Source organism: Pantherophis guttatus, chromosome 6, assembly GCF_059756535.1.
Source record: "Pantherophis guttatus breed Tessera chromosome 6, ASM5975653v1, whole genome shotgun sequence".
In the NCBI taxonomy this organism is placed as follows: Eukaryota; Metazoa; Chordata; class Lepidosauria; order Squamata; family Colubridae; genus Pantherophis; species Pantherophis guttatus.
Window position 1 is genome coordinate 6,341,951 of NC_142068.1, and position 24,922 is coordinate 6,366,872.

Consider the following 24,922-nt stretch of genomic DNA (forward strand, 5'->3'; position numbering starts at 1 on the left):
AGCTGTGTAAGGCACTTAGAAAGGGGAAGTATGTATGACACCTTTTCTGAGAAAACAAAGCCATAAACTTGGTTAGTATATTCTGAGTTGTGTCAGGCTAACCGAAGCTTATTTTAATAGTAGGAAGGAAACTACCATGTTCCAATTAATTGTTTTGTTAAGGATATGTGGGAAGGGTATTTCCATTGGGGGTTCTAATCTGGGAATATGATGATGAATAAGATACAGTAAACTTTATGTAACGTCCTATAAACAATGATAGGAGGGGGCGTTTGGGGCATTTTAATTGTTTTGCTGATTGTTCAAAAAATGTATTTAAACCATGTATTCGAAACTGTAAGATGTTCTCTCTCTTTCATGGGAGAATCCTTTTGCAAAAGCTTATGATATATATATACCTATCGAAGAAGCGATAGACATCACGATCTCTGGAACGTTCAAAAGTTTAAAATCTTTAGGACAATTCTTAATATATACCTATATATATATCTCTACAATAAATCTGCTTTTTACTTGTTCATGGTCTCTGCCTTATTTTCTATGAGGTTTGTCATTTTAAATCTCATATATCTATTTGCTCCATTCCCCCTTGTTTTTTACTGCCCACTCCTCCTGTGACTGACAGCTTGTTCATGAGTCACATCTTTTGAGCACTACAGTTTGAATGATTAGAAGGTTTCTTAACCTCTTTATCTTAAATCATCAACTCTTCAACTGTCCAACTGATTGCTATATCGACAGGACGGTCTAGAGACTTGGATCTGCCCTCAAATGTTGCTCTTTATGTGATGGATTACAAAGTGAATTAAGTGTCTATGGAGGTTCTCAGTGATCTAGGTCATGGTTGTCCCAAAAGTGCGTTTTCAAGAAGCAACTAAACTTTCTGGAAACCTTGGGACAACCTGAATTAAGATTGGCCACAGGAGCAATACAAGCTATTGGGTAAGTTGTTAAAAAAAAATGACCACATTCCATGGGACACATGGCTCATGAAAATACTTTGGAGGGAAGTTTTGTAGGTCAATAGTAGTCCCAAGTCAAAAAGAATCACGCAACACCTTTTAGACTGTAGGGAGATTTATGACATGGTTGGGAACAGACATCATCTTCAACAGAGGAGAAATGTGACCTGGTGAACCTGCATTACTCTCAGTGCTACAGTTTGCACAATAAGCAGGGCCAATTTCTTTGTCTCCAGAGAAAGATAGAAAAGCTGGAGACAAGGGTGCAAATATAGCAAGTTTTAACTTAATGAATAGAATTAGAGTAGAGTAGAGTAGGGTTGGGTAGGGTAGGGTAGGGTAGGACAAGACAGGACAGGACAGGACAGGACAGGACCTTGGAAGTCTCCTAGTCCAATCCCCTGCCTATATAATTTGAGACAAGTGTCTGTCCAATCTCTTCTTAAAACCCCCCCAATGATGATACATCCACAACTTCTGAAGGCAACTTCTGTTCCACAGGTTGATTGTCCTCACTTTTAGGAATTTTCTCCTTAATTCAAGGTTGCTTCTTTCCTTGATTAGTTTCCATCCATTGTTTCTTGTCTTGCCTTCTGATGCTTTGGAAAATAAGTTGAGCCCTTCCTCTTTGTGGCAACCTCTCAAATATTGGAATACTGCTATCATGTCACCCCAGTCCTTTTTTTCTTTAGACTAGCAAAACCCAAATCTTGCAGCCGTTCTTCATATGTTGATTGAATCCTGTTTTTCGCTTGGTTTTTATCTATGACTCTTTTATAAGGCTGTATGGCTTTTATTTGTAAACCACCCAGAATCACTTAGATGAAATTGGCGAACATATACATTTCATAAATGGGAAATGTAGATAGATAGATAGATAGATAGATAGATAGATAGATAGATAGATAGATTATAGATATAGATATAGATATAGATATAGATATAAATATAGATAGATTAGATAGATAGATAGATAGATAGATAGATAGATAGATAGATATAGATATAGATAGATAGATAGATAGATAGATAGATAGATAGATAGATAGATAGATATAGATATAGATAGATAGATAGATAGATAGATAGATAGATAGATAGATAGATGATAGATAGATAGATAGATAGATAGATAGATAGATAGATAGATAGGCAGGCTGTATGCATGTATGTTTGTTCCAGTATAACTCTGGAATGCCTCAAATAATTTTAACCAAATGTGGTACACAGATGACTTACTCTCTGGAAACAAATAGGGGTAAGACACCCCTAGCACTTCTAGGTGTGTGTGTGTGTGTATTCCAGCATAACTCTGGAACGCCTTGAGAAATTTCAACCAAACATGGTACACAGATGACTTACTATCTAGAAAAAAACATTCTATGTGGGTAAGACACCCCTAGCACACTTGGGTGTGTGTACAGGTGTGTCTGTGTGTGTATGTATGTTTCAGCATAACTCTGGAATGCCTCAAGCAATTTAAACCAAACCAGCAAGTAGTAGTTACCAAGTTACAGATGACTTACCCCCTGAAAACAAATACTGTGGGGTTGAGACACCCCTAACACACTTGGGATGTGTGTTCTGCTAAAATACAGCCTGTTGTGCCTTAAAATGGCTTCTACTGTACTTCCTTAAAATGGCTTCTACTATATAGCACAGTGGAGTTGCCATGGTAACGGTGCACCCTCCCGGTCCCACCACAGCCAGCCAGGGGTTGTGAGAGGAGAAGGACAGAGAAGAAGAGGAGGGCCATCAGAGCCTTTGTGCAGGAGCGAAGCGGCTCTATACTTGCCTTCAGGCCACATTTGTGCTCAAGGCAGCCTTCACCTCCTGTCACTTCAGGCTGGAGCTTGCACCCACCATGCTCGGCCAAAGAGTTGCGGGGGTGGGGGGAATGGGGGACACCACAAGGTGATGGCCAGAGCCTTAGTGCAGGAGCGAAGTAACCCTGTACTTGCCTTCATGCCACATTTGCCCTCAAGGCATCCCTCCCACCACTTTGGGCTCAGAACTATAAGCTGTGTCCTGTTGCTAAGTGTGTGTGAGGCAGGATCACATTGTTGCTTCATGTCGTAATGGGCTCCAGGAGGAGGAGGGGACCCCATCTCCCCCACTGTGAAACATGCTAAAGTTCACTGCACTGTGCAAGGCATTGTGAGAGCCTCATGGCCTGCCTGACACCTCATATCAGAATCAGAGAGGGGAGGGAGAGAGATACAGAGAGAGAGACACATACACAGAGAGAAAGAGATACAGAGAGGGGGCAGAGAGAGGCACACACAGAGACAGGGGGAAAGAGAGGGGAGAGAGAGACACACAGAGAGATACAGAGAGGGGGAAGATAGAGAGGGGTTGAGACAGACAGACAGAGAGAGATACAGAGAGGGGGAGAGATGGGGAGAGAGACACAGAGTGAGAGAGAGAGATACAGAGAGGGGGGAGAGAGGGGGAGATACACACGGGGGGGAGCTGGCAATTAATCGGAGTCGATCGGAAGGTCGGCAGTTCAGCGGTTCGAATCCATAGTGCTGTGTAAAAGGGTGAGCTCCCATTACTTGTCCCAGCTTCTGCCAATCTAGCAGACCGAAAGCACGTAAAAAATGCAAGTAGAAAAATAGGGACCATCTTTGGTGGGAAGGTAACATGTTCTGTGTGCCTTTGGCATTTAGTCATGCCGGCCACATAACCACGAAGACGTCTTTGGACAGTGCTGGCTCTTCGGCTTTGAAACGGAGATGAGCACCGCCCCCTAGAGTCGGGAACGACTAGCATGTATGTGCGAGGGGAACCTTTATCTTATCTAGGTCTTACTGTGAAGGCTCTGCATAGAAACCTGTTCTAGTCCTTCCTTCCCCAACTAGCTTCATATCAATCACATCTTATTCTTTGTAACTTAGATCCAGATAAATGTTTTCATCATTATAGAATAGTCTATTCTATAATGATGTACCTGCTGTCTATTCTATAAGTTGTACCTGCTGTCCATTGCAGGAATACAAAATAAAGCATCTTCAACAGTGGGATGACTAACCTCATTTGAGCAGAGTGAAAGGGAAACCACCTTCTCTCTAGTGAATTGATTCTATTATCAAATCTTACCATTTATTTATTTATTTATTTATTTATTTATTTATTTATTTATTTATTTATTTATTTAATTTTTTATACCGCCCTTCTCCCGAAGGACTCAGGGCGGTGAACAGTCAAAATAAACATATATATAAAAGTGTGAATAGAAGCAATAAATAATAATTAAGTCAATTTAGCTTATCAGTTAAGTTAAGATCTTCAGAATAAAATTTACACAATTAGGAAAAGGAAAGAAAAAATTAATTATGCCAGCCTGGCTTGGTGAAACAGAAAGGTCTTAAGTGCCCGACGGAAAGTACGAAGATCTGGGATTATTCTTATCCCTGGGGGTATCCTGTTCCAAAGGGTAGGTGCCCCCACAGAGAAGGCTCTCCCCCTGGGAACCACCAGCCGACATTGCTTTAGTGATGGTACCCTGAGGAGGCTCACTCTGTGGGAGCGTACTGGTTGGTAGGAGGTTATAGGTTGCAGAAGGTGGTCTCGTAGGTACCCAGGTCCTAAACCATGGAGCACTTTAAAGGTAAGAACCAACACCTTGAAGTGCACTCAGAAGGCCACTGGGAGCCAGTGTAGCTCGCGTAGGAGAGGTTTATTGGCAAGATTGAACTAGAATCTCTCTTCTGATAATCCAACCCCAATATTTCACTTGCTGCTCTGTGAAACGGTGGTAAGCAGGTCTCGGATTGAATATTCTGGCATAATGTGGAAAATAACTAAGCAGGTGTCATCACCACCATTTGATTAATTGCATTTCTCATCATGCAAGAATATTTTACTGTGTTAATTCATTAGTCTGTAGTAATGGTACAAAAACAAAAAATTGAGAATTATTTTGTATATTACTGATTGATTATTTAGAATGAAATACCTTCCGGAAATAATCTTCACGAAGCCAAACCCCATTAGCCCACAAGGTCCCGATGAGAGGTAGAGCCAAAGGACCAGGAGGCAAATGTCTTCGGGACCAGAGTTGTTTGAAGAAAAGGAGAATCAGCAGAGCAAACAGCAAGAGAAACAGAAATATCCCTATTTTCATCATTCTTCTGCTGCTGCTTTATCTTTGAGAATTTCTGGTCAATCTGGAGCTGGATGTATCCTTTTCACTTGATGCTTTTTGCTTTTCTTCCTATTTTACCTATTCCATTGATGGGAAACAAATAACCACATGCCTTTTAATGCTCATCTTTCCAATTAGTGTTGATACTTTGTCAACAAGATATTATTACATTAATTTGGGTTAATAGGTTACCCCTGACATGCCACAATGACATGCAAATAACAGAGGAAGACATTTAGAAATAAAAATAAGAACAAGGGCTGTGTATCCCAAAGGTGCTTTATCCGAAAGGTAACTGGAATTTCTTGGGGTTTTTTTGTTTGAAACCATTTCACTTTTCACCCAAGAAGCTTCTTCAGTTCTACCTAATGGGTGGGGAATGGAAAGATTTATATTCTTTGTAGTCATCTGGTCGTTAGGTCTCTGAGAATGATTGAGGCTACTTAGGGGTTTATCTGTATCCTCAGAGTCACCTGTATCAGAGTATAAATGGGTGTGGAACCTTCTTGGCAGTGCTGAAAGGCTTGTGTTGTAAACAAGAAGTGTCGTATCCCTCCCCCTCTGTTGAGGAAGGGCTGTTCAATTTTGACATAGATGGCCTCTTTGACTCCTCTTTCCTTTTGAATAATTTTTTTTTTTTAATTTTAAAAACAAAAACATAAAATACATCTTTTCAAAATGAAGCTTTTGCTCCGGTCACATATTTTTTATTTATTTATTTTTTTAATTTGATTTATATGCCGCCCTTCTCCGAAGACTCAGGGCGGCTTACAATGTGCTCAGCAATAGCCTTCATCCTTTTGTATATTTATACAAAGTCAGCTTATTGCCCCCACAAACTGGGTCCTCATTTCACCTACCTTAGAAAGGATGGAAGGCTGAGTCAACCTTGAGCCTTGGCGAGATTCGAACCCTGCAGTAATTGCAGGCAGCTGGTCTTAATAAGCTTAATAACAGGGTGCCTTAAACCCCTGTACTACCAAGGCTCTTATTAAAGCAAATCATTAACAAATCTTATTTTTTCAATTAACACAACTATATGTTTTAAAAATATTTCCCTCAAATCTGTCTAGATAACTATGCCATTATCCTCAAAAACCCGTTACCTTAAACAAATCAATTATCAATCCATTTTTCTCTTTTCATTTGCCTAGATGAATATATTTTAACAATTTAAAGCCTACAAATATATTAAACATTCCAAAAATATTTAATTTCAACATACCCATTTTATTTCTATTAGACTCAAAATTTATACTCTTTATTTCTATTATTAAACCTAACTTATTCATCTTATCTTAACTATCACTTTCAACATACATCTCCTCACTTAATTATCCCACCTCATTTTGTATTTTCCTAAAGAAACCCAACATTATTGTCCTTTTCTTTGTTGTTAAACCAATCATTTTTATTTCTTAATTGTTAAACACAGTATAAACATTTATTTTAGCTGTTGAACACAACATATCCTTTTATTATTTTTTGGCTGTTACACAGCATGCCCTTTCTTATTTGGCTGTTAAACACAGCATATTAGTTTCTATTTTTTGGCCGTTACACAGCATATTCCATTTTTTGGATGTTAAACACAGCATATTCATCATTGCTTTAACTATCTATCTCTACTTAAGCCTTTCTTTGTTCTTTCCATCCATCTATGCATTGCTTTTTCACATACTCTTATTTTTCTGTCTCCTTTTTCATAATATTCATAATATTCATAATATTCATAATATTCATAATATTCATAATATTCATAATAATAATAATAATAATAATAATAATAATAATAATAATAATAAATAATAATAATTTTATTTCTATACCACCCTTCTCCCGAAGGACTCAGGGTGGTGTACAGCCTATTTAAAAACACAAGACAAAACAGCAATTAAAATTTAAAATAATTAAATAAATTTGGCTCAGATTTAAAACCCCAGAAAATTTAAATACCCCAATTTAAAACTATTATGTTGATAGCCCGGCCTGGCGGAACAACAGGGTCCTCAGTGCGCAGCGAAACACCCGGAGGTCGGAGATCTTACGTATTTCCGGGGGCAGTTCGTTCCACAGGGCTGGGGCTCCCACATGACATTTTAACATTTAGACATGGTTTGCTTAAAGCATATCTTTAACAATATTTATACATTCCTTTTAACCTTTTCAATTAATCATATTTATCCTTATTCTTTTCCCTTAACATTTTGACATTAAAACATAGTTCTTGCATCTAATATAATTTTACATGTTTTACATACAATTTCACTTCTCACCCAAGAAGCTTCTTCAGTTCTACCTCATGGGTAGGGAATAGAAAGATTTATGTTCTTTGTAGTCATCTGGTCATTAGGTCTCTGAGAATGATTGAGGCCACTTGAGGTTTATCTGTATCCTCAGAGTCACCTGTATAAATGGGTGTGGAATCTTCTTGGCAGTGCTGAAAGGCTTGTGTTGTAAACAGGAAGTGGGTGATGTCGTATCCCTCTGTTGAGGAAAGGCTGTTCAATTTTGACATAGATGGCCTCTTTGACTCCTCTTTCCAACCAGTGGTCCTCTTCATCCACATTGTGAACTTTGCTGTCTTCCAAATAATGACCCGTGTCTTTCAGATGCAGATGGACTGCTGAATCCTGTCCTTAGGAGTTGGTTCTCCTGTGTTGTGTCATGTGTTTGTGAAGAGATCTTGTTTCCCCAATGTACAGAGTCAGCACATATCTTGCTGCATTCCACTGCATATCCCACATTGTTCTATTTTGTCCCTCCATAACATTTTTTATTTTATTTTTTATTTTGTCGAGTACATATTCGGTAATATATATAAGTATAAGCATGAATTGAATACATAAAATGAATATAATTAAAGGGAACATTAGGACAGGGACGGTAGGCACTCTGGTGCTCTTATGCAGGCCCCTTACATATCTCTTAGGAATGGGGTGAGGTCAACAGTAGACAGTTTAAGGTTAAAGTTTTGGGGGTTTTGAGATGAGACCACAAAGTCAGGTAATGCATTCCAGGCATTAACAACTCTGTTACTGAAGTCATATTTTCTGTAATTGAGTTTGGAGCGGTTCATTTTAAGTTTGTATCTATTATGTGCTCGTGTGTTGTTGTGGTTGAAGCTGAAGTAGACATTGACAGGTAGGACATTATAGCAGATTATTTTATGAGCTATGCTTAGGTCATACCGAAGGTGGCGTAGTTCTAAATTTTCTAAACCCAGAATTTCAAGAATTTCAAGTCTGGTGGCATAGAGTATTTTGTTACGAGCAGAGGAGTGGAGGACTCTTCTTGTGAAACATTTCTGGACATGCTCAATTGTGTTAATGTCCGATATGCAGTGCAGGTTCCAAACAGATGAGCTGTATTCAAGAATTGATCTAGGAAATGTTTTGTATGCTCTGGTTAGTAGTGTAATATTACCTGAGAAGAAGCTACGCAAGATTAGGTTTACAACCCTTAATGCCTTTTTGGCAATGTTGTTACAGTGGGCTTTGGCACTTAGATCATTTGATATGAGTACTCCAAGGTCCTTGACAGAGTAAGTGTCATCTACAAGGTCATGTCCACTTAGCTTGTATTTAGTGTTCTGATTCTTTTTGCCAATGTGTAAGACAGAGCATTTGTTGGTTGAGATTTGGAGTTGCCAATTGTTTGACCATTCCAGCATAAAGTCAAGGTCTTTTTGAAGGGTAGCAGCATTGTTACCCTTCAAAGGCAGTGCCCTTATTTGGACCGAAATGCCCTACACATGGTCACTCATGCGCTCGTCACCTCCTGTATTGACTACTGCAATGCTCTCTACATGGGGCTGCCCTTGAAGACCACTCGGAGGCTTCAGCTGGTGCAGAATGCGGCCGCGTGGGTAGTGATGGGAGTGTCCTGACACTCCCATGTTATACCTCTCCTGCGCGACCTGCATTGGTTGCCGGTTGCCCTCCGGGTGAGATTCAAGGTGCTGGTGATCACCTATAAAGCCCTACATGGCTTAGGCCTGGGATATTTGGCGGACCATTTGCAGCCAGCAACAGCTTCCCATCGCCCGGTGCGCTCTCACAGGGAGGGCCTACTCAGGGTGCCGTCGGCCAGACAATGTCAGCTGGCGACCCCCAGGGAGAGAGCTTTCTCTGTAGGCGCACCCACCCTTTGGAATCAACTCCCTCCAGAGCTCCAGGTGGCCCTGACTTTCGATCCTTCCTCCATAGGCTGAAAACGTAGCTATTCCATCTAGCCGCCCTAGACTGATGGGGTTTTTAATAGAATTTAATGGGGTTTTATTGGATTTTTTGTCAATTTTATCATGGACTTTGTTTTTAACGATCAGTTTGTTTTTGTTTATTGTTGTGAGCTGCCCGGAGTCCTGTGGAGATAGGGCGGCATATAAGTCCAAATAAACAAACAAACAAACAAACAAACAAACAAACAATAAATAAATAAATAAATAAATAAAAATAAATTGTTGGTAGTGTTAAATAGTTTAATATCATTGGTGAAGAGAACGCAGTTACTTATAATATGATCACAAAGGTCATTTATGTATAGTATGGAGAGTGTTGGTCCTAGTACGCTGCCTTGGGGGACACCGCTATTAACAGGTGCAGGATTTGATAGGGCGCTCCCTATTTTGACCACTTGTTGTCTGTTTGACAGAAACGCAGTTATCCAATTATGGAGGGGTCCGAAGATGCCGTAGTTTTAATTTTAGAAGTAGTTTGTCATGTACCACTGAATCAAAGGCTTTACAGAAGTCTATGTAAATTGCATCTATTGCTTTACCCTGATCAAGATTTGTAATCCATATGTTTTTGCAGTGTAGAAGTTGTAGATTACAGGATAATTTTTTTCTGAAACTAAATTGTTTATTAGAGAGTAGGTTGTTTGTTTCTAGGTGGAGGGTAATGGATTGGATAATGATCCACCAGGAGCTCTTTCATAAAGACAAAGAAGAGAACAACAAACAGAATGATGTCCTTCCATACTTTGCAGGAATATCTGAATATCTCGGAATATCTCGGAAAGTGCACACTTTAACCCCAGGAACGCATTAAGATAGAAGCTTGCCCACTTTAAGGACCAAATACCCTGACACAAACAGACAAGTGCAGACCTTTGGGATAAGAAAGAAAACAAGAAGTCCAGTTACCTTTTGTAAAAAGCACCTTCGGGACAACCATGGCCTGGATGATTGAGAAATACCATAGACAAGGGCTATATAACCCTATCATTATATTCTACCAGGATTATTTCAAATCATCATGTACCATATGTCCGTGAAATCTACCTGATAATAAAGGAGAATCTTGTGGGTCAAAGCGATATTTGTACTTCAGCATTATGTCTCATGCATACCCATATAAGCAGCTTATCAGGAAATTATCATGAAAAAAAAAATCCTTCCCCTTCCCCTGCAAATAGGAGAACATTTCTCATGTGGGCATCATAGTGTTTGAGAACCAAGTCTGAATCTACATAGTTGATCAATCTTCTGCAACTAAAAGAAATGAATACCATCACCGTAATAATTGGGCTGTTGTAATAGATTCTGCAGCAGCTGTTATTAATTAACAGTTGCCCTTAATCCAAGCATTAAAGGTAGAGAACTATACATGTTGAGCACACCTACCTAAAAATGAAGTCAGCACATGAGTTGCCTAATCCTTGAGCACACTGGGAAATGATCCATGCTAAAACTTTACCAGGAATAATTGCCCAACTCAGAAGCATCATTAAACCCAACGGAGGTCAAGTGATCTAAGTAGGACCTAGCCATCTTTGATGATATTGTGTGTTATCTATTTTATTTATTTATTTTATTCGGCTTATATGCTGCCCTATCTCACAATGGACTCAGGGCGGCTCACAACAATAAAACACAAGCCACAATAAAAATAAAGACTAAAATCTAAAAAAATTTAAAATTAACCCATTAAAACCCTTAAAACCCCGTCATCAGACCAGGTCAAGGGATTTAAAAAGCCAAGTTTTTAATTCCCGATGGAATCCCGGTGTTGCCTTATGGCCCCATACTTTTATGATTCTTTTTAGTCCTTACTGTCAAATTACTGATTACTGATCTTGATTTATTTATTTATTTATTATTAAATTTATATCCCGCCCTTCTCCCCGAAGGGACTCAGGGCGGTGAACAGCCGAGAATTAAAATAACATACAATATAAAAGTTAAAATAATTAAAAATAAATTAAATTAAACGGCCGCCCCAATTTAAAACCCCTAGCAATATAACTAAAAAACCCCTGAAACCTATTCAGGCCAGGCCAGCTTGCTGAAATAAAAACATCTTCAGGGCCTTACGGAAAGTGCGGAGATCCGGAATCAGCCGTATTCCAGGAGGTAGCTCGTTCCAGAGGGCGGGTGCTCCCACAGAGAAGGCTCTCCCCCTGGGGGCCACCAGCCGACATTGCTTGACCGACGGCACCCTGAGGAGGCCCTCTCTGTGAGAGCGTATTGGCCGGTGGGAGGTTATCGGTTGCAGAAGGCGGTCTCGTAAATACCCTGGCCCTAAGCCATGGAGCGCTTTAAAGGTGAGAACCAACACCTTGAAGTGCACCCGGAAGACCACCGGGAGCCAGTGCAGCTCACACAGGAGAGGTGTTATATGGGAGCGCCATGTCGCTCCCGTGATCACCCGCATGGCCGCATTCTGGACCAGTTGGAGCCTCCGGGTGCTCCTCAAAGGGAGCCCCACGTAGAGAGCATTAGCGTAGTCCAGGCGAGAAGTGACGAGAGCATGAGTGACTGTGCATAAGGAATCCCGATTCAGAAAGGGGCGCAACTGGCGTATCAGGTGAACCTGATAAAAAGCCCCCCTGGCCACGGCCGTCATATGCTCTTCTAAAGACAGCCGTGTGTCCAGGAGGACGCCCAAGTTGCGAGCCCCCTCTTTGGGGGTCAATGACTCGCCCCCAATAGCCAGCGATGGCGCCAGCTGGCTATATCGGGATGCCGGCATCCACATCCACTCAGTCTTGGAAGGGTTGAGTTGAAGCCTGTTCCTCCCCATCCAGACCCACATGGCCTCCAGACACTGGGACATCACTTCAAGGGCATCATTGGGGTGGTTTGGGGTGGAGATGTACAGCTGAGTGTCATCAGCGTACAGATGGCATCGCACCCCAAATCCATGGATGATCTCACCCAGCGGCTTCACATAAATGTTGAACAGGAGTGGCGAGAGGACCGACCCTTGTGGCACCCCGCAAACAAGGCGCCTCGAGGTCGACCTCTGCCCCCCTGCCAACACAGACTGCGACTGGTCGGAGAGATAGGAGGAAAACCACCGCAACACGGTGCCTCCCACCCCCAATCCCTCCAGTCGGTGCAGCATGATACCATGGTCGATGGTATTAAAAGCCGCTGAGAGATCTAATAGGACCAGAACAGAGGAACAACCACTGTCCCGAGCCCTCCAGAGATCATCAACCAACGCGACCAATGCCGTTTCCGTGCTGTACCCAGGCCTGAAGCCAGACTGGCACGGGTCTAGATAGACGGTTTCATCCAGGTGCTCCAGGGGCTATTGTGCAACCACACTCTCAACAACCTTCGCAATAAAGCGAAGGTTGGAGACAGGATGGTAGTTAGCCATAACAGCCGGATCCAGGGAAGGCTTCTTAAGGAGGGGCCTCACCATCACCTCTTTCAAAGCAGGCGGCAGGAAACCCTCCCCCAAAGAAGCATTTATAATCCTCTGGAACCAGCCTCGCGTAACCTCCCAGGTAGCCAGTACCAGCCAGGAGGGACACGGGTCCAGTAAATATGTGGTTGCGTTTAACCTCCCCAGAATCCTGTCCACGTCCTCAGGAGTCACAGGATCGAACTCATCCCAGATAACATTCTCAAGACCTGCCTCAGCCACCCCGCCGGAATCTACCCAGTCAGAGTCCAAGCCTTCCCGAATCTGAGTGATTTTATTGTGCAGATACTGTGCAAAATCCTCAGCCTGTCCTTGCAAAGGGTCCTCCCACGCTCCCTGATGTAGGAGGGAGCGGATCACTCTAAACAAGGCGGCTGGGCTGTTATCTGCCAATGCAATAAGAGCGGAAAAGTAATCACACTTTGCCGCTTTTATTGCCACTAAATAGGTCTTAATATGAGACCTAATTAGTGTTCGATCGGATTTGGAGCGACTGGCCCTCCAACCACTCTCTAGGTGTCTTTTCCGGCGTTTCATCCCCCTCAGCTCCTCGGTGAACCAAGGAGCTTGCCAGGTGCGATGCCAGGCCAGCAGCCGCAAAGGCATGACACAATCCAAAGCCCCAGTGGCCGTCCTATCCCAGGCGGCCACCAGATCTTCAGTCGAGTCGTGAGCCAAAGCCTCAGGAAATGGCCCAAGCTCCCTCTGGAATCTCTCTGGATCCATCAGGCGCCTGGGGCGGAACCACCTAATCGGTTCCACCTCTCTGCGGTGGGGTGCAGCGGTCAGAAAGTCCAGCCTCAGGAGAGAATGGTCAGACCATGACAGGGGCTCAATAGCTATATCCCCTATAACCTGGCCATTCAACCACTGACCAGAGACAAAAACTAAGTCCAGAGTGTGTCCTCCCGTGTGAGTGGGGCCATGAATTAGTTGTGTCAGGTCCAAGGCCATCATGGAAGCCATGAACTCCCGGGCCACCTCAGATGCCTCACCGGCCGACGGCAGGTTGAAATCCCCCATGACCACCAGTCTGGGGGTATCAACCGCCACTCCGGCAATAACGTTGAGAAGCTTGGGCAGGGCCGCTGTCACGTGGCAGGGAGCCAGGTACGTGATCAGCAGGCCCATCTGCATCCCATGGCCCCACTTCACCAGGAGAGACTCACATCCGGCTATCTGTGGTACAGTGGTCTCCCTCGGATCAAGACTTTCCTTAATGACAACTGCCACCCCCCCACCCCTGCCCTGGGCCCTCGGCTGATGAAATGCTCGGAAACCTGGTGGGCACATTTCTACGAGGGGGACCCCCCCCTCTTGGCCCAGCCAGGTCTCTGTAATACCCGCCAGATCCGCTCCCCCCTCCTGAATTAACTCGCAAATGAGGGGGGCCTTATTAACCACGGACCTGGCATTGCACAGCGTCAGCCTAAGGCCTGGGCTCTGATATGACTCATGCTGAGCACAGACTGACAGCTGAATTGTTTAAAAAAGAGTATTTGATCATTGGACATTGGGATACAAAAAGAGCTATTGTTTTATCCTTAAGTCCATCCCTCTGCAATCAACTTTGTCTTATAGGCCTATAGGAAATTAAATGGCTACCCAGTAAAAGGGACCTTTTATAGACTTCAGCATTTGATTCAATAAATAGGGATCTTCACTGAAAGAATCCTATGGAACTGAGCATGGATTCCAGATTCCTCTCAAGGCATTAGACTCAAATTCATGCCTAAAAACATACACAGAAGTGCATTGTTCCATATCAGAGAAAATTAATACCAATAAAGGAGATCAGGAAAGGATATATACTGGCTCCCATTTTGTCTAATCTGAATATTAATGATTTCCCTTCATTCAACTGATATGCATGTGATAAAGTTAAAAATAAACATGTAAACATTGTGCTCTATGCAGAAAATGTAATATTAATGTCATGTACCAAGATAAGGATAAGAAGAGTGCTGAACAGATTTAGTTCATGCTATCTACTCAACTACCTGAGCATCAATGAAGTAGTTGTTTTGAGGAATTTTTTTTTAATTTATTTATTTTTATATGCCACCCTTCTCCGGAGACTCAGGGCGGCTTACAATGTGTTAAGCAATAGCCTTCATACTTTTGTATATTTTATACAAAGTCAGCTTATTGCCCCCACAAACCGGGTCCTCATTTTACCCACCTTACAAAGGATGGAAGGCTGAGTCGACCTTGAGCCTGGTGAGAATTGAATTCGCAGTAATTGCAGGCAGCTGGATGTTAAATGCTGCCTTAGTAGGAGGCATTAGCCTCCTACGCCACTCAGGCTCTTGTGGTGATGGACTAGGTGTAATTGGACCCTAGAGAGGGAATTTACAAATCAAGTTTAGCCTTATCCTATACTGAGGTGTTGTTTTAAAAGAAATTCCTGGTTCCCTCATAGAATACCAGAGTTGGAAGGGACCTTGGAGGTCTTCAAGTCCAACCCCATGAGTCTGTAACATTTCTGACAGGTAGCTGTCTAGTTCCTTCTTAAAAGCCTCCAGAGATGGGGCACCCATAACGTCTGAAGGCAAGGCATTCCACTGATTAATTGTTCTCACTTTTAGGTACTGGGGAAGCTATCGCGCAACCACACTCTCAACAACCTTCGCTACAAAGCGAAGGTTGGAGACTGGATGATAATTAGCCAATACTGCCGGGTCCAGGGAGGGCTTCTTGAGGAGAGGCCTCACCACCACCTCCTTCAAGGCGGCGGGGAAGGCACTCTCACCCAATGAAGCATTTATAATCCCCTGGAGCCAGCCTCGCGTCACCTCCCAGGAAGCCAGCACTAACCAGGAGGGACATGGGTCCAACAAACATGTGGTTGTGTTCAATCTGCCCAGAATCCTGTCCACATCATCTGGGGTCACAGGATCAAACTCATCCCAGATAACATTCTCAAGACCTGCCTCCGTCACCCTCACTGGACCTACCCAGTCGGAGTCCAGATCTTCCCGAATTTGAGTGATTTTGTCATGCAGATATTGAACAAAATCCTCAGCTCTTCCCTCCAAGGGGTCCTCCCACGCTTCCTGGTGGAGCAGGGAGCGGGTCACCCTAAACAGGGTGGCCGGGCGATTATCTGATGATGCAATAAGAGCAGCAAAATGAGTACATTTTGCTGCTTTTATCACCACTAGGTAATTCTTAATATGAGATCTTACCAGTGTCCGGTCCGATTCAGAAAGACTAGCCCTCCAACTACTCTCTAGGCGTCTTTTTCGGCACTTCATCTCCCTCAGCTCCTCGGTGAACCAAGGAGCCAGGTGAGATTGGCGCCGGGTCAGAGGCCGCAAAGGCACGACTCGGTCCAGAGCTCCAGCGGCCGCCCTATCCCAGATTTGTTAATCATCTTAACAAATCTCTCCCCAAAATCCATCTTTTTTTAACTGTGCTAACGTAAATTGCCCATTCACATTGTCAAACACTTTCTGTGCATCTATAAAGATCAACACCATTTGCTTCCTGTGGAATTGTTTTGGGATGCTAAAATAATACAGAAACATCAAGATTCTATCCTCAGAAGGAAGTACCAATAGGCTTTTATTTAGGGCAGGGATCTGCAACCTTAAACACTCAAAGAGCCATTTGGACCCATTTCCCACAGAAAAGAAAACACCGGGAGCTACAAAATCCTCCCCGTGCCTGACTATTTCTTGAGTGGCCACAAAACTAGCATATGTAGTTGAATTAAACATTCTGTTTTCTTCTGAAACTTTTCTTTTATTGGATTTAACCATGGTTTGCCTACCGGGGGTTGAAAAGCTCAATAAATCATTTGCCGGCAGGTGTCACACATTGGCGGTTGTAACACATATTTTTAGTGACAAGGAGCCTCAGCAGAGGGATAAAAGAGCCACATGCGGCTCCAGAGCTGCAGGTTGCTGACCCGATTTAGGGGAAAAAACAGTTTATGAGCTGGGAATATTGTTCATGACTGTCTTCCAAGCAGCACAGGTGCATCCTTAGAGAAAGGTTTCAGCTTGTTGTTGTTGTTGTTAATTGAGAAGTTGTGTCCGACCCATCGCAATCTCATGGAAATGTTCCTCCATGCCTTCCTCTCCTCTACCATCCTTGGTGTCCATTTAAACTCACGCCTACTGCTTCAGTGACTCCATCCAGCCACCTCATTCTCTGTCATCCCTTTCTTCTTTTGCCCTCAATCTTTCCCAGCATTAGGCTCTTTTCCAGGGACTCCTTCCTTCTCATTAGGTGGCCAAAGTATTTGAGTTTCATCTTCAGGATCTGGCTTTCTGAAGAGCAGTCTGGGTTGATCTCTTCTAGGACTAACAGGCTTGATCACCTTGCAGTCCAAGGGACTCGCAGGATCTTCTAGGTATGAGAGAAGGCGGAGAACACTTTATTAGTTATCTGAAAGACATGTGCTAGGTTTTGCAAAGCCATGCTGGTAAACTCATGATCCTTAAGGATCTACTTTGAGATTCATGTTTCTTTCTCAGAGACTAATTTTTTGTATTAAATTTACAGATAAAGAAATAAAGGGTTATAGCATAGATCTATTTCAAGCTTTTTAGCTCTCATCAGCTAGCCATACTCTTCTGGGATTCAAACCAGGGCTACTTACATATTAGGTAGATGTCTCTCCATGCATCATTCTTAGTGATGCATGCAAACCAGCGTCTGCATTTCCTGTGAGGAGAGCACATCTTTCTCCTTCTGTCTTGGCCACTTTTTACAGAGGCACGATTGACTGTGCTTTAACAAACTGCATCACTGTTTGGTTTGGTGGCAGCAACGTCTCAGATAGAAAGTCCCTACAGAGAGTGGTGAGGACAGCCGAGAAGATTATAGGAAGCTTGCTTCCTGTTATTCAGGATACTGCTTATAAGTGCTATGTGCTTAAAGCTTGAAGCATTGTTAGAGACCCCACACACCAACTTTATGTTGCTGTTGCTTCTCTCTGGAAGGAGGTTTCAAAGTATTTCTAATTGAAAGGGACTTTGTAGATCATCTAGTCCAACCTCCCTCCCAAGCAGGAGACCCTGCACCATTTCTGACAGATAGCAGTCCGGTCTCTTCTTGAAAGCTTCCAGTGATGAAGCTCCCACAGCTTCTGAAGGCAAGCTGTTCCATTGGTTGATTGGTCTCACTGTCAGAAAATTTCTCCTTATTTCTAGGGTGAATCTCTCCTAGATCAATTTCCATCCATTCTTCCTTGTCTGGCCAACAGGTGCTTTGGAAAACAGCTTGACCCCCCTCCTCTCTGTGGCAGCCCCTCAAATATCAGGCAGATGTTCTCTTACCATTTTTTGCTTATTTTAACTTTTGTTTCTAGTCTGTATTTTAGTTATGTTTTTGGTAGGTTAGATTGTTGTTTCTTTTTGTGTGAAGACCAATGCAAAGAATGAGTTAAGAAGCACTTAACTCATTCTTTGCATTGGTCTTCACACAAAAAGAAACAACAATCTAACCTACCAAAAACGTAACTAAATGAGTTAAGAAGCACTGCTTTCTGACTTCTGGTTTGCTTCTTGCCGCCGCTAGACGATCCCTTGGGATCGCCGCCCCATTGCCTGTAAAGAGCCGCCTTTACATCTGAAAGGCGGCTCGAAAAAGCTCCATTTATATGTGGAAATGGAGATAGAGCCGGCGGGGGCAGGTAGAGCTCTCTGCATAGCCCCAAAAGTTTTTTTTTTTTTTACTTTTGGGGACCAAGCAGATGACGCTCCCTATTTCCCTTGCCGCTGCTCCAGGCTTTGGGAGACCTCTGCTTATGCAGAGCTAGGCGACAAGATCAAGCCTACAAAAATTAACAGAACAATCAAAAAGGATATGAGCTGGACCTGTGACCCTGAATCGCAAGTATTTTACTTATTTTACAATAGTTATTGAAGAAGGAAAAGGAAAAGGAAAAAAAGAATCTTTAAAAATGGCGACTGCCGAGGCTTGAGAAGGGGCTGAAAGGGAGAGTCCTTCCGTTTCCTACTGAGATACAAAGTAGCGGAATAAATACTTTTGGCTACACTCGAAAATAAAGCTCTACTTTTGTGTTTTTCTCTTCCTGGAGATCTGATATTGATCTTGGTTGGAAAGAAGTTTTTTTTTCTCTTTTGCCTCTCTTTTCTTTTTTTTTTAAATAGTTTGTCTGTGTGGAAATATGGCATTAAAGCTTGCAAAGCTGGACAAACAAGCAGTGAGGGGGGGGATTCCCCCATTAATAAATTACGTGAACAAGTTTTAAAACTCCAGTCTCAGAAAACTGATTTTAATACAATTGAATTTCTTTTGGAGGAGATTGTAAGAAGGGATGAGATTGTGAATCAGAACTTTGAAAAATTTAAGCAGGAAATTAAAGAATTAGTGCAATTGAAGTTTGATACTCTGGATCGAAAGATTATAAAAATGGCTAATGGCTATGCAGAATTTATGATCAAGTTGGATGAAAATACTAACTTATTAGAGTCTAAAGTGGAAGAAATTGAGGACAGTTTGGACAATAGAATACAAAAAATTGAAAATGATTTGACAAACATTCAAGACAATAGCTCAGAAGAAAAACCTAAAATGGAGGCTGAACAAAAGACTTGTAATGCAGAAAATATACAACAACGGATTGAAAGAGAAGTTTTAATGATGCAATATAATTTTACTGAATATGCGATTAGACTGAGAGGTTTGCAGGAAAATAACAGAGATGATTTAAGGAAAATATCTTCTGAAATTCTGGCTGGGATTTTAAAGGTTCAACCTGAGGAAGTGTTTTGTAGGATTGACAGAGTTTATAGAATAAATTCCTGGATTGCAAAGCGAAGGCAATTGCCTAGAGATGTGGTGATTTATTTTACAGATAAAGAAATTAGGAATAATATTGTGTAAAATTCCTTCAATTCTACCTTGCAATTGTATGGAAGAAAAATTTGGATCTACAAAGAGCTCCCGCCCAAGATGTTAACGGAAAGGAAGAAATTTGGTTTTCTGGTGACTGAGTTAAAAAAAAGAAATATTAAAAAAAAGAAGAATTGGTTAGACATATAAGAGAGAAAGGTCCAATGCATATTAAAAGGCTTTATAATGTTTTGCTAGAAAGGGATTCAGAAACGGAATTAGTTAAAGATTGTATGATTAAGTGGGCACAAAATTTTGAAGAACCAGTGATGTTGGAAACATGGGAAAAAATTTGGGTTCAGAATGTTAAATTTACACAGTCGCAGAATCTGAGGGAAAATTTTTATAAAATGTTTTATAGATGGCATTTAGATCCTAAAAAGTTGTCATGTATGTACCCTAATGTTCAGCCAAAATGTTGGAGATGCGAATGTTTGGATGCTACGTATTATCATGTTTGGTGGACCTGTAGGAAAGTTAAGGCTTTTTGGATAAAAATATGGTGGGTCATGCAGAATGTTTTGAAGAAAAAAATTCAATTTTCTCCACAATTGTTTTTATTGGGTATAGTTAAGGGTTTTACACGGGGTGAAATAAAACTAATATTGTATATGATAACAGCAGCAAGATTGTTGATAGGTAAATATTGGAAGAATGAAGTTTTGCCTACTATCGAGGAATGGACTTTGAAGATGGCAAGTTTTGCAGAGATGGCAAAGATCTCAGCATATTTAAAAGATTGTTCACAAGAGACTTATGAATGGGAATGGAAAAGGTGGATAGAATATGTTCAGAACAAATACCAAACTAGAAAGTATCAAATAGCTTTTATTTGAAAATAATGTATTAGAAATATCTTAATGTAAAGAGACAAAGAGGAAAAATTATATAGGGGGAGGGATGGGTTCAGGTTTATATATCAGTGTTATTAGTTATGAGTACATAATAGGGAAGTCTGGGGGGGGAGGGTTAGGGAGGGTTAGGGAGGACGGGAAGTTTGGGGAGGGAGGTGGGGGGGTGAAAAAAAAGGGGTAAAAATGTAATTGTAAAACTTTTGCAATAAAAAAAAAAAAGAAAGAAATATTCCATTTAGGTGGGATGCCCCAGTTGGTATAATATTGAGATATCAAGGAGAAAGATACCAACTAAATACTGTTGAAAAAGCGGAAGAATTTTATCAAAAAATTTTGAAAATGAACTTAACATCTTTAGGCACAATACAGGATAAGCAGAAGGAGTTGGAAATAAAGGGAAAACATCGAATTACAGAGGTTGTGGTAGACAAATTGCCTTTGGATTCTTTAGATACCCCAGCTGGATTATCTACAAATATGAGAGAAGTGGCATCTGACTCTAACGTGATGATTCATCAAGTCAAAGACAAGTATGGAAACCAATTAGCTGATATACAATTGGCAAAAAAGAAATATGAGATACAAAAACAAAACCAACAAGATCAAGTTATAAAGCAGAATGAAAATCGATCAGTTGATATACAACTTGCAGAAAGGAAACCAGGATGGAAATTAAACCCACAAAAAGAAAAGAAAAAAAGAAATAGGTCTTATAAAAATAGAAATTTCTAAATTAAGCAACAGTGAAGCCAGTGATTTTAAAAAAATGAATGAATATGTGAAAAGATAGTGGAGGCGAAGTATTGGTTAATATTATCCTGAGGACAGTGACAGACCTCTGCAATGCCGTAATTTTGGGATGAGAAAAGAGCTTTAAATTGTTGGATTTGAATTATCTACTTTGGATTTCTTTCTTTTATCGATAAATATATTATAATTATACTGAGCTACAAGGCAAGAGAGCTACGCTGGGGCATGCAGAAGATCTGGTTGTTACCCACTAGGATGATGGGAATTAATAATCCTGATGAAAGCCACAATTACAACTGTATGGAATATAATCATAATGTCACTCGGGTGGTTGTTTTTACTTTTATATATATATGAGGATATTCATTACTGATGGGGGCAGATGATGACTGAAGATTTTGAACAAACTGTTGCACCGGGATGCTATGTTACCCTACTATGGATGATGGACTCAACAATCCAGTGGAAAGACATTAAAGAAGATATTATATGGATTATAAATTTAAAGTCATTGTCTTTTTTTTTATATAACGGAATATATATATATATATATATATATATATGTGTGTGTGTGTGTGTGTGTGTGTGTGTGTGTGTGTGTGTAGTTAATATTTCGGGTTTCTTCCCCGTGTAATTGTGGATATATCCCTAAAAGGGTAGAAGCGACGTTTCGGCAGAATCCCATCTGCCATCATCAGGCTTATGCCAGTAGTCATTTTGCACTAACTGACGTTGGAATTTCAAATCTGGTGCTGGTATTCTGGGATGGCTCCACCTTTTCATTCTGATTGGTTGGGAGTCCCAGTATGTGTTTATTGGCTTGGCTTCGGGTGTATGGTCGGTTTTTCTCCACTAGGTGGCAGGGCTTTATCTTTGTGGCTGGTTTGAATATGATTTGGTTGGGATTTTTTTGTGAAATGTTTGGTCCATGTTCCACATATGGTGTCAAGATTCGTCTATCTATGAGAGCAGGTTTCCAAATAGTAGGCAGACGTGAAGTGTCATCCCGTTTATTCATGCAATATGGTCTTTTTTCCATTTCTATTGCTTCTCTGATTATCCTGCCATTGAGATGTTCTATTTTTGCAACTGTTTTTGTTTTATTAAAATTAATGTTGTGTCCTGTTGTATTTATATGTTGAACTAATGATGATGTGTGTTCTTGCTTTTGTATTGAGTTTTTGTGTTCCTCGATGCGCACACTCATTCTTCTGTTGGTCTGTCCAATGTATGTTGATGGGCAGGAAGCACATGGGATTTCATATATGCCTTGATCTTCTAATTCTATTTTGTCTTTGGGGTTTCTCAGAATGGACGATATCTTTCTATCTGTGCAAAATATGGTTTTGATGTTGTGTTTTTGTAGTACTTTGCTAATTTTATCTGTTGTTCCCCTTATATAGGGCAAGATGGCTTTCCCATTGTTTTGTTCCTCTTGTTGTTTTTTATTCTGTCTTGGTGTTGTATGTTTGATCATATTGATGACTTTATTTCTACAGAACCCATTTGATGTCAGTACATTAGTTAGTGTATATAATTCAGTTTGTAAATGTGCTTCATCAGCCAGACGTTTAGTTCTTGTGGTTAATGTTTTGGCAACAGAGTTTATTTGTGCTGGATGGTGGTGTGATTTGGCGTTGAGATAGCGGTTCGTATGTGTCTTCTTTTGATAGATGGTATGTCCTAAGGTGCCATCAGATTTTTTATAAATTAATACATCGAGGAAAGGTAACTGGTTTTCTGATTCTATCTCCATGGTGAACTTTATTTTGGGATGGAGGCTGTTCAAATGTACTAAGAAGTTTTCCAATTTATCTCTTCCATGTGGCCAGATCACAAAGGTGTCATCAACGTATCTGAGCCATAATTTTGGTTTGTTAACAGTTTTTTCTAAGGCATTGGATTCGAATTCTTCCATGAAAAGATTAGCGATGACTGGTGATAATGGTGATCCCATTGGTGCACCTTCTACTTGTTTATATCTCTGTCCTCTGTGTATGAAATATGTGTTGGATAAACAATGTTCTGTTAAGTTTGTGATATGTTTTGGTAGTTGATATTTGTTTTTAATTGATGACAAGGCTTCTTTGACAGGTATTTGTGTGAATAGTGATACAACATCAAAGCTTACAAGAAGGTCACTTTCTTTTATGTGTTGCTTTTTTATTATTTGTATGAAATGGTATGAGTTCTGTACATATGAAGCAGCAGATTCTGCGTAAGGTTGAAGATGTTTTGCTAAATATCTGGCTAGATTTTGTAAAGGTGAGCCTATGGAACTTACTATGGGTCTGAGAGGTATTCCATCTTTGTGTATTTTTGGGAGGCCATACAGTTTTGGGCATTTTGATGATTTTTCTCTGGGGATAATTTTTTGTTGGATTTCTTTACTTATAGTACTTGATTTTATCTTTATCTTCGTGGTTTTTTCTAGATATGTTGTTGGGTCTGTGTTTATGGGTTTATATGTGGCGTCTTGAAGTAAGTCAGACAGTTTCTTTTCATAGTCCACTGTGTTCATTACTACTGTTGCATTGCCTTTATCTGCTGGTAATATCATTATGCTATTATCATTTTTTAAAACTTGCAGTGCTTTTTGTTCTTCTTTTGATAAGTTGCTTTTAGGTGGTTTACTAGTACATAGAATGTTGGTGACGTCATGTCTGACTTTATCAGCATCGTCAGCACTGAGTTTCTTTAGGCTGGTTTCAACTTCGCATATGATGGTTTCTATTGGAATTTTATTGGGTGCCACTGCAAAATTAAAGCCCTTTGCTAAGACATTTGTTTCTGCTGTTGTTAATTTTCTATCGGAAGCATTGTATACTACTTGTTTTAAGTGATGTTGTGTTGTGGTTGGAGGTTTTTTATGTTCTAATTTCTTAAGTTTCTTTGAATGTCTGTAAGTTTTATGAGTGGTTTCTATTTCAGATCTCCAGGTGGCAAGCTGTTTTATTTTGTCCCATAATATGGGGTGAATAATATTGCTTATCTTTAAGTATGAAGCTAATAGATCCTTGTTTACTTGATCTAATAGGAATCTTTTGCTATGGATTTCATTTCTAAGTAATGCCATTTCAGTTCTTTTAAGAATACGTTGGATAGATGTTGTGTGGGTATGGAACTTCAATTTAAAGCAAGATGGTATTATATTTTGGTCACGACATTGACATAAAAATGTTAAATCACACAGTATTCGAGATCTTTTTATCTCTAACTTCTCATAAGTTCTGGTAAGTTTATACATCTCCTCCCCGTAGAGGTTTGATATTTGTTTATGTAAGTTTTCACGGGTATGTATGTGTGTATAGTTAATATTTCGGGTTTCTTCCCGTGTAATTGTGGATATATCCCTAAAAGGGTAGAAGCGACGTTTCGGCAGAATCCCATCTGCCATCATCAGGCTTATTCCAGTAGTCATTTTGCACTAACTGACGTTGGAATTTCAAATCTGGTGCTGGTATTCTGGGATGGCTCAGAGTGGGCAGTGGATTAAAGATATTAAGAATTGTTGTGCATGGCAATTTTGTAGGAAAGTGGGTGGAAATAAGTTAGTTTACTGATTGATTAGTTTAAGAAAAGGGATGTTTAAGTGATATATTTAGGGGAGTGGAGGAAATGGATAGAGTTGAATAAATGTTAAATTAGGATTTATGGGGAAGGCTGCTTTGAAATGTT

General features: G+C 40.8%; 1 protein-coding gene across 1 annotated transcript in view; it reads right to left on the reverse strand.

Moving 5' to 3' along the window:
* Positions 1–5,148, reverse strand: part of LOC117660251 (cytochrome P450 2J5-like) — a 39,686-nt gene extending 34,538 nt beyond the window's left edge. Inside the window, exon 1 of the mRNA XM_060684933.2 lies at positions 4,924–5,148. Within this exon, the coding sequence (XP_060540916.2) occupies positions 4,924–5,094 (171 nt within the window). The 5' untranslated portion in view covers positions 5,095–5,148. The remainder of the gene's footprint in view (positions 1–4,923) is intronic.
* Positions 5,149–24,922: the final 19,774 nt, after the last annotated feature.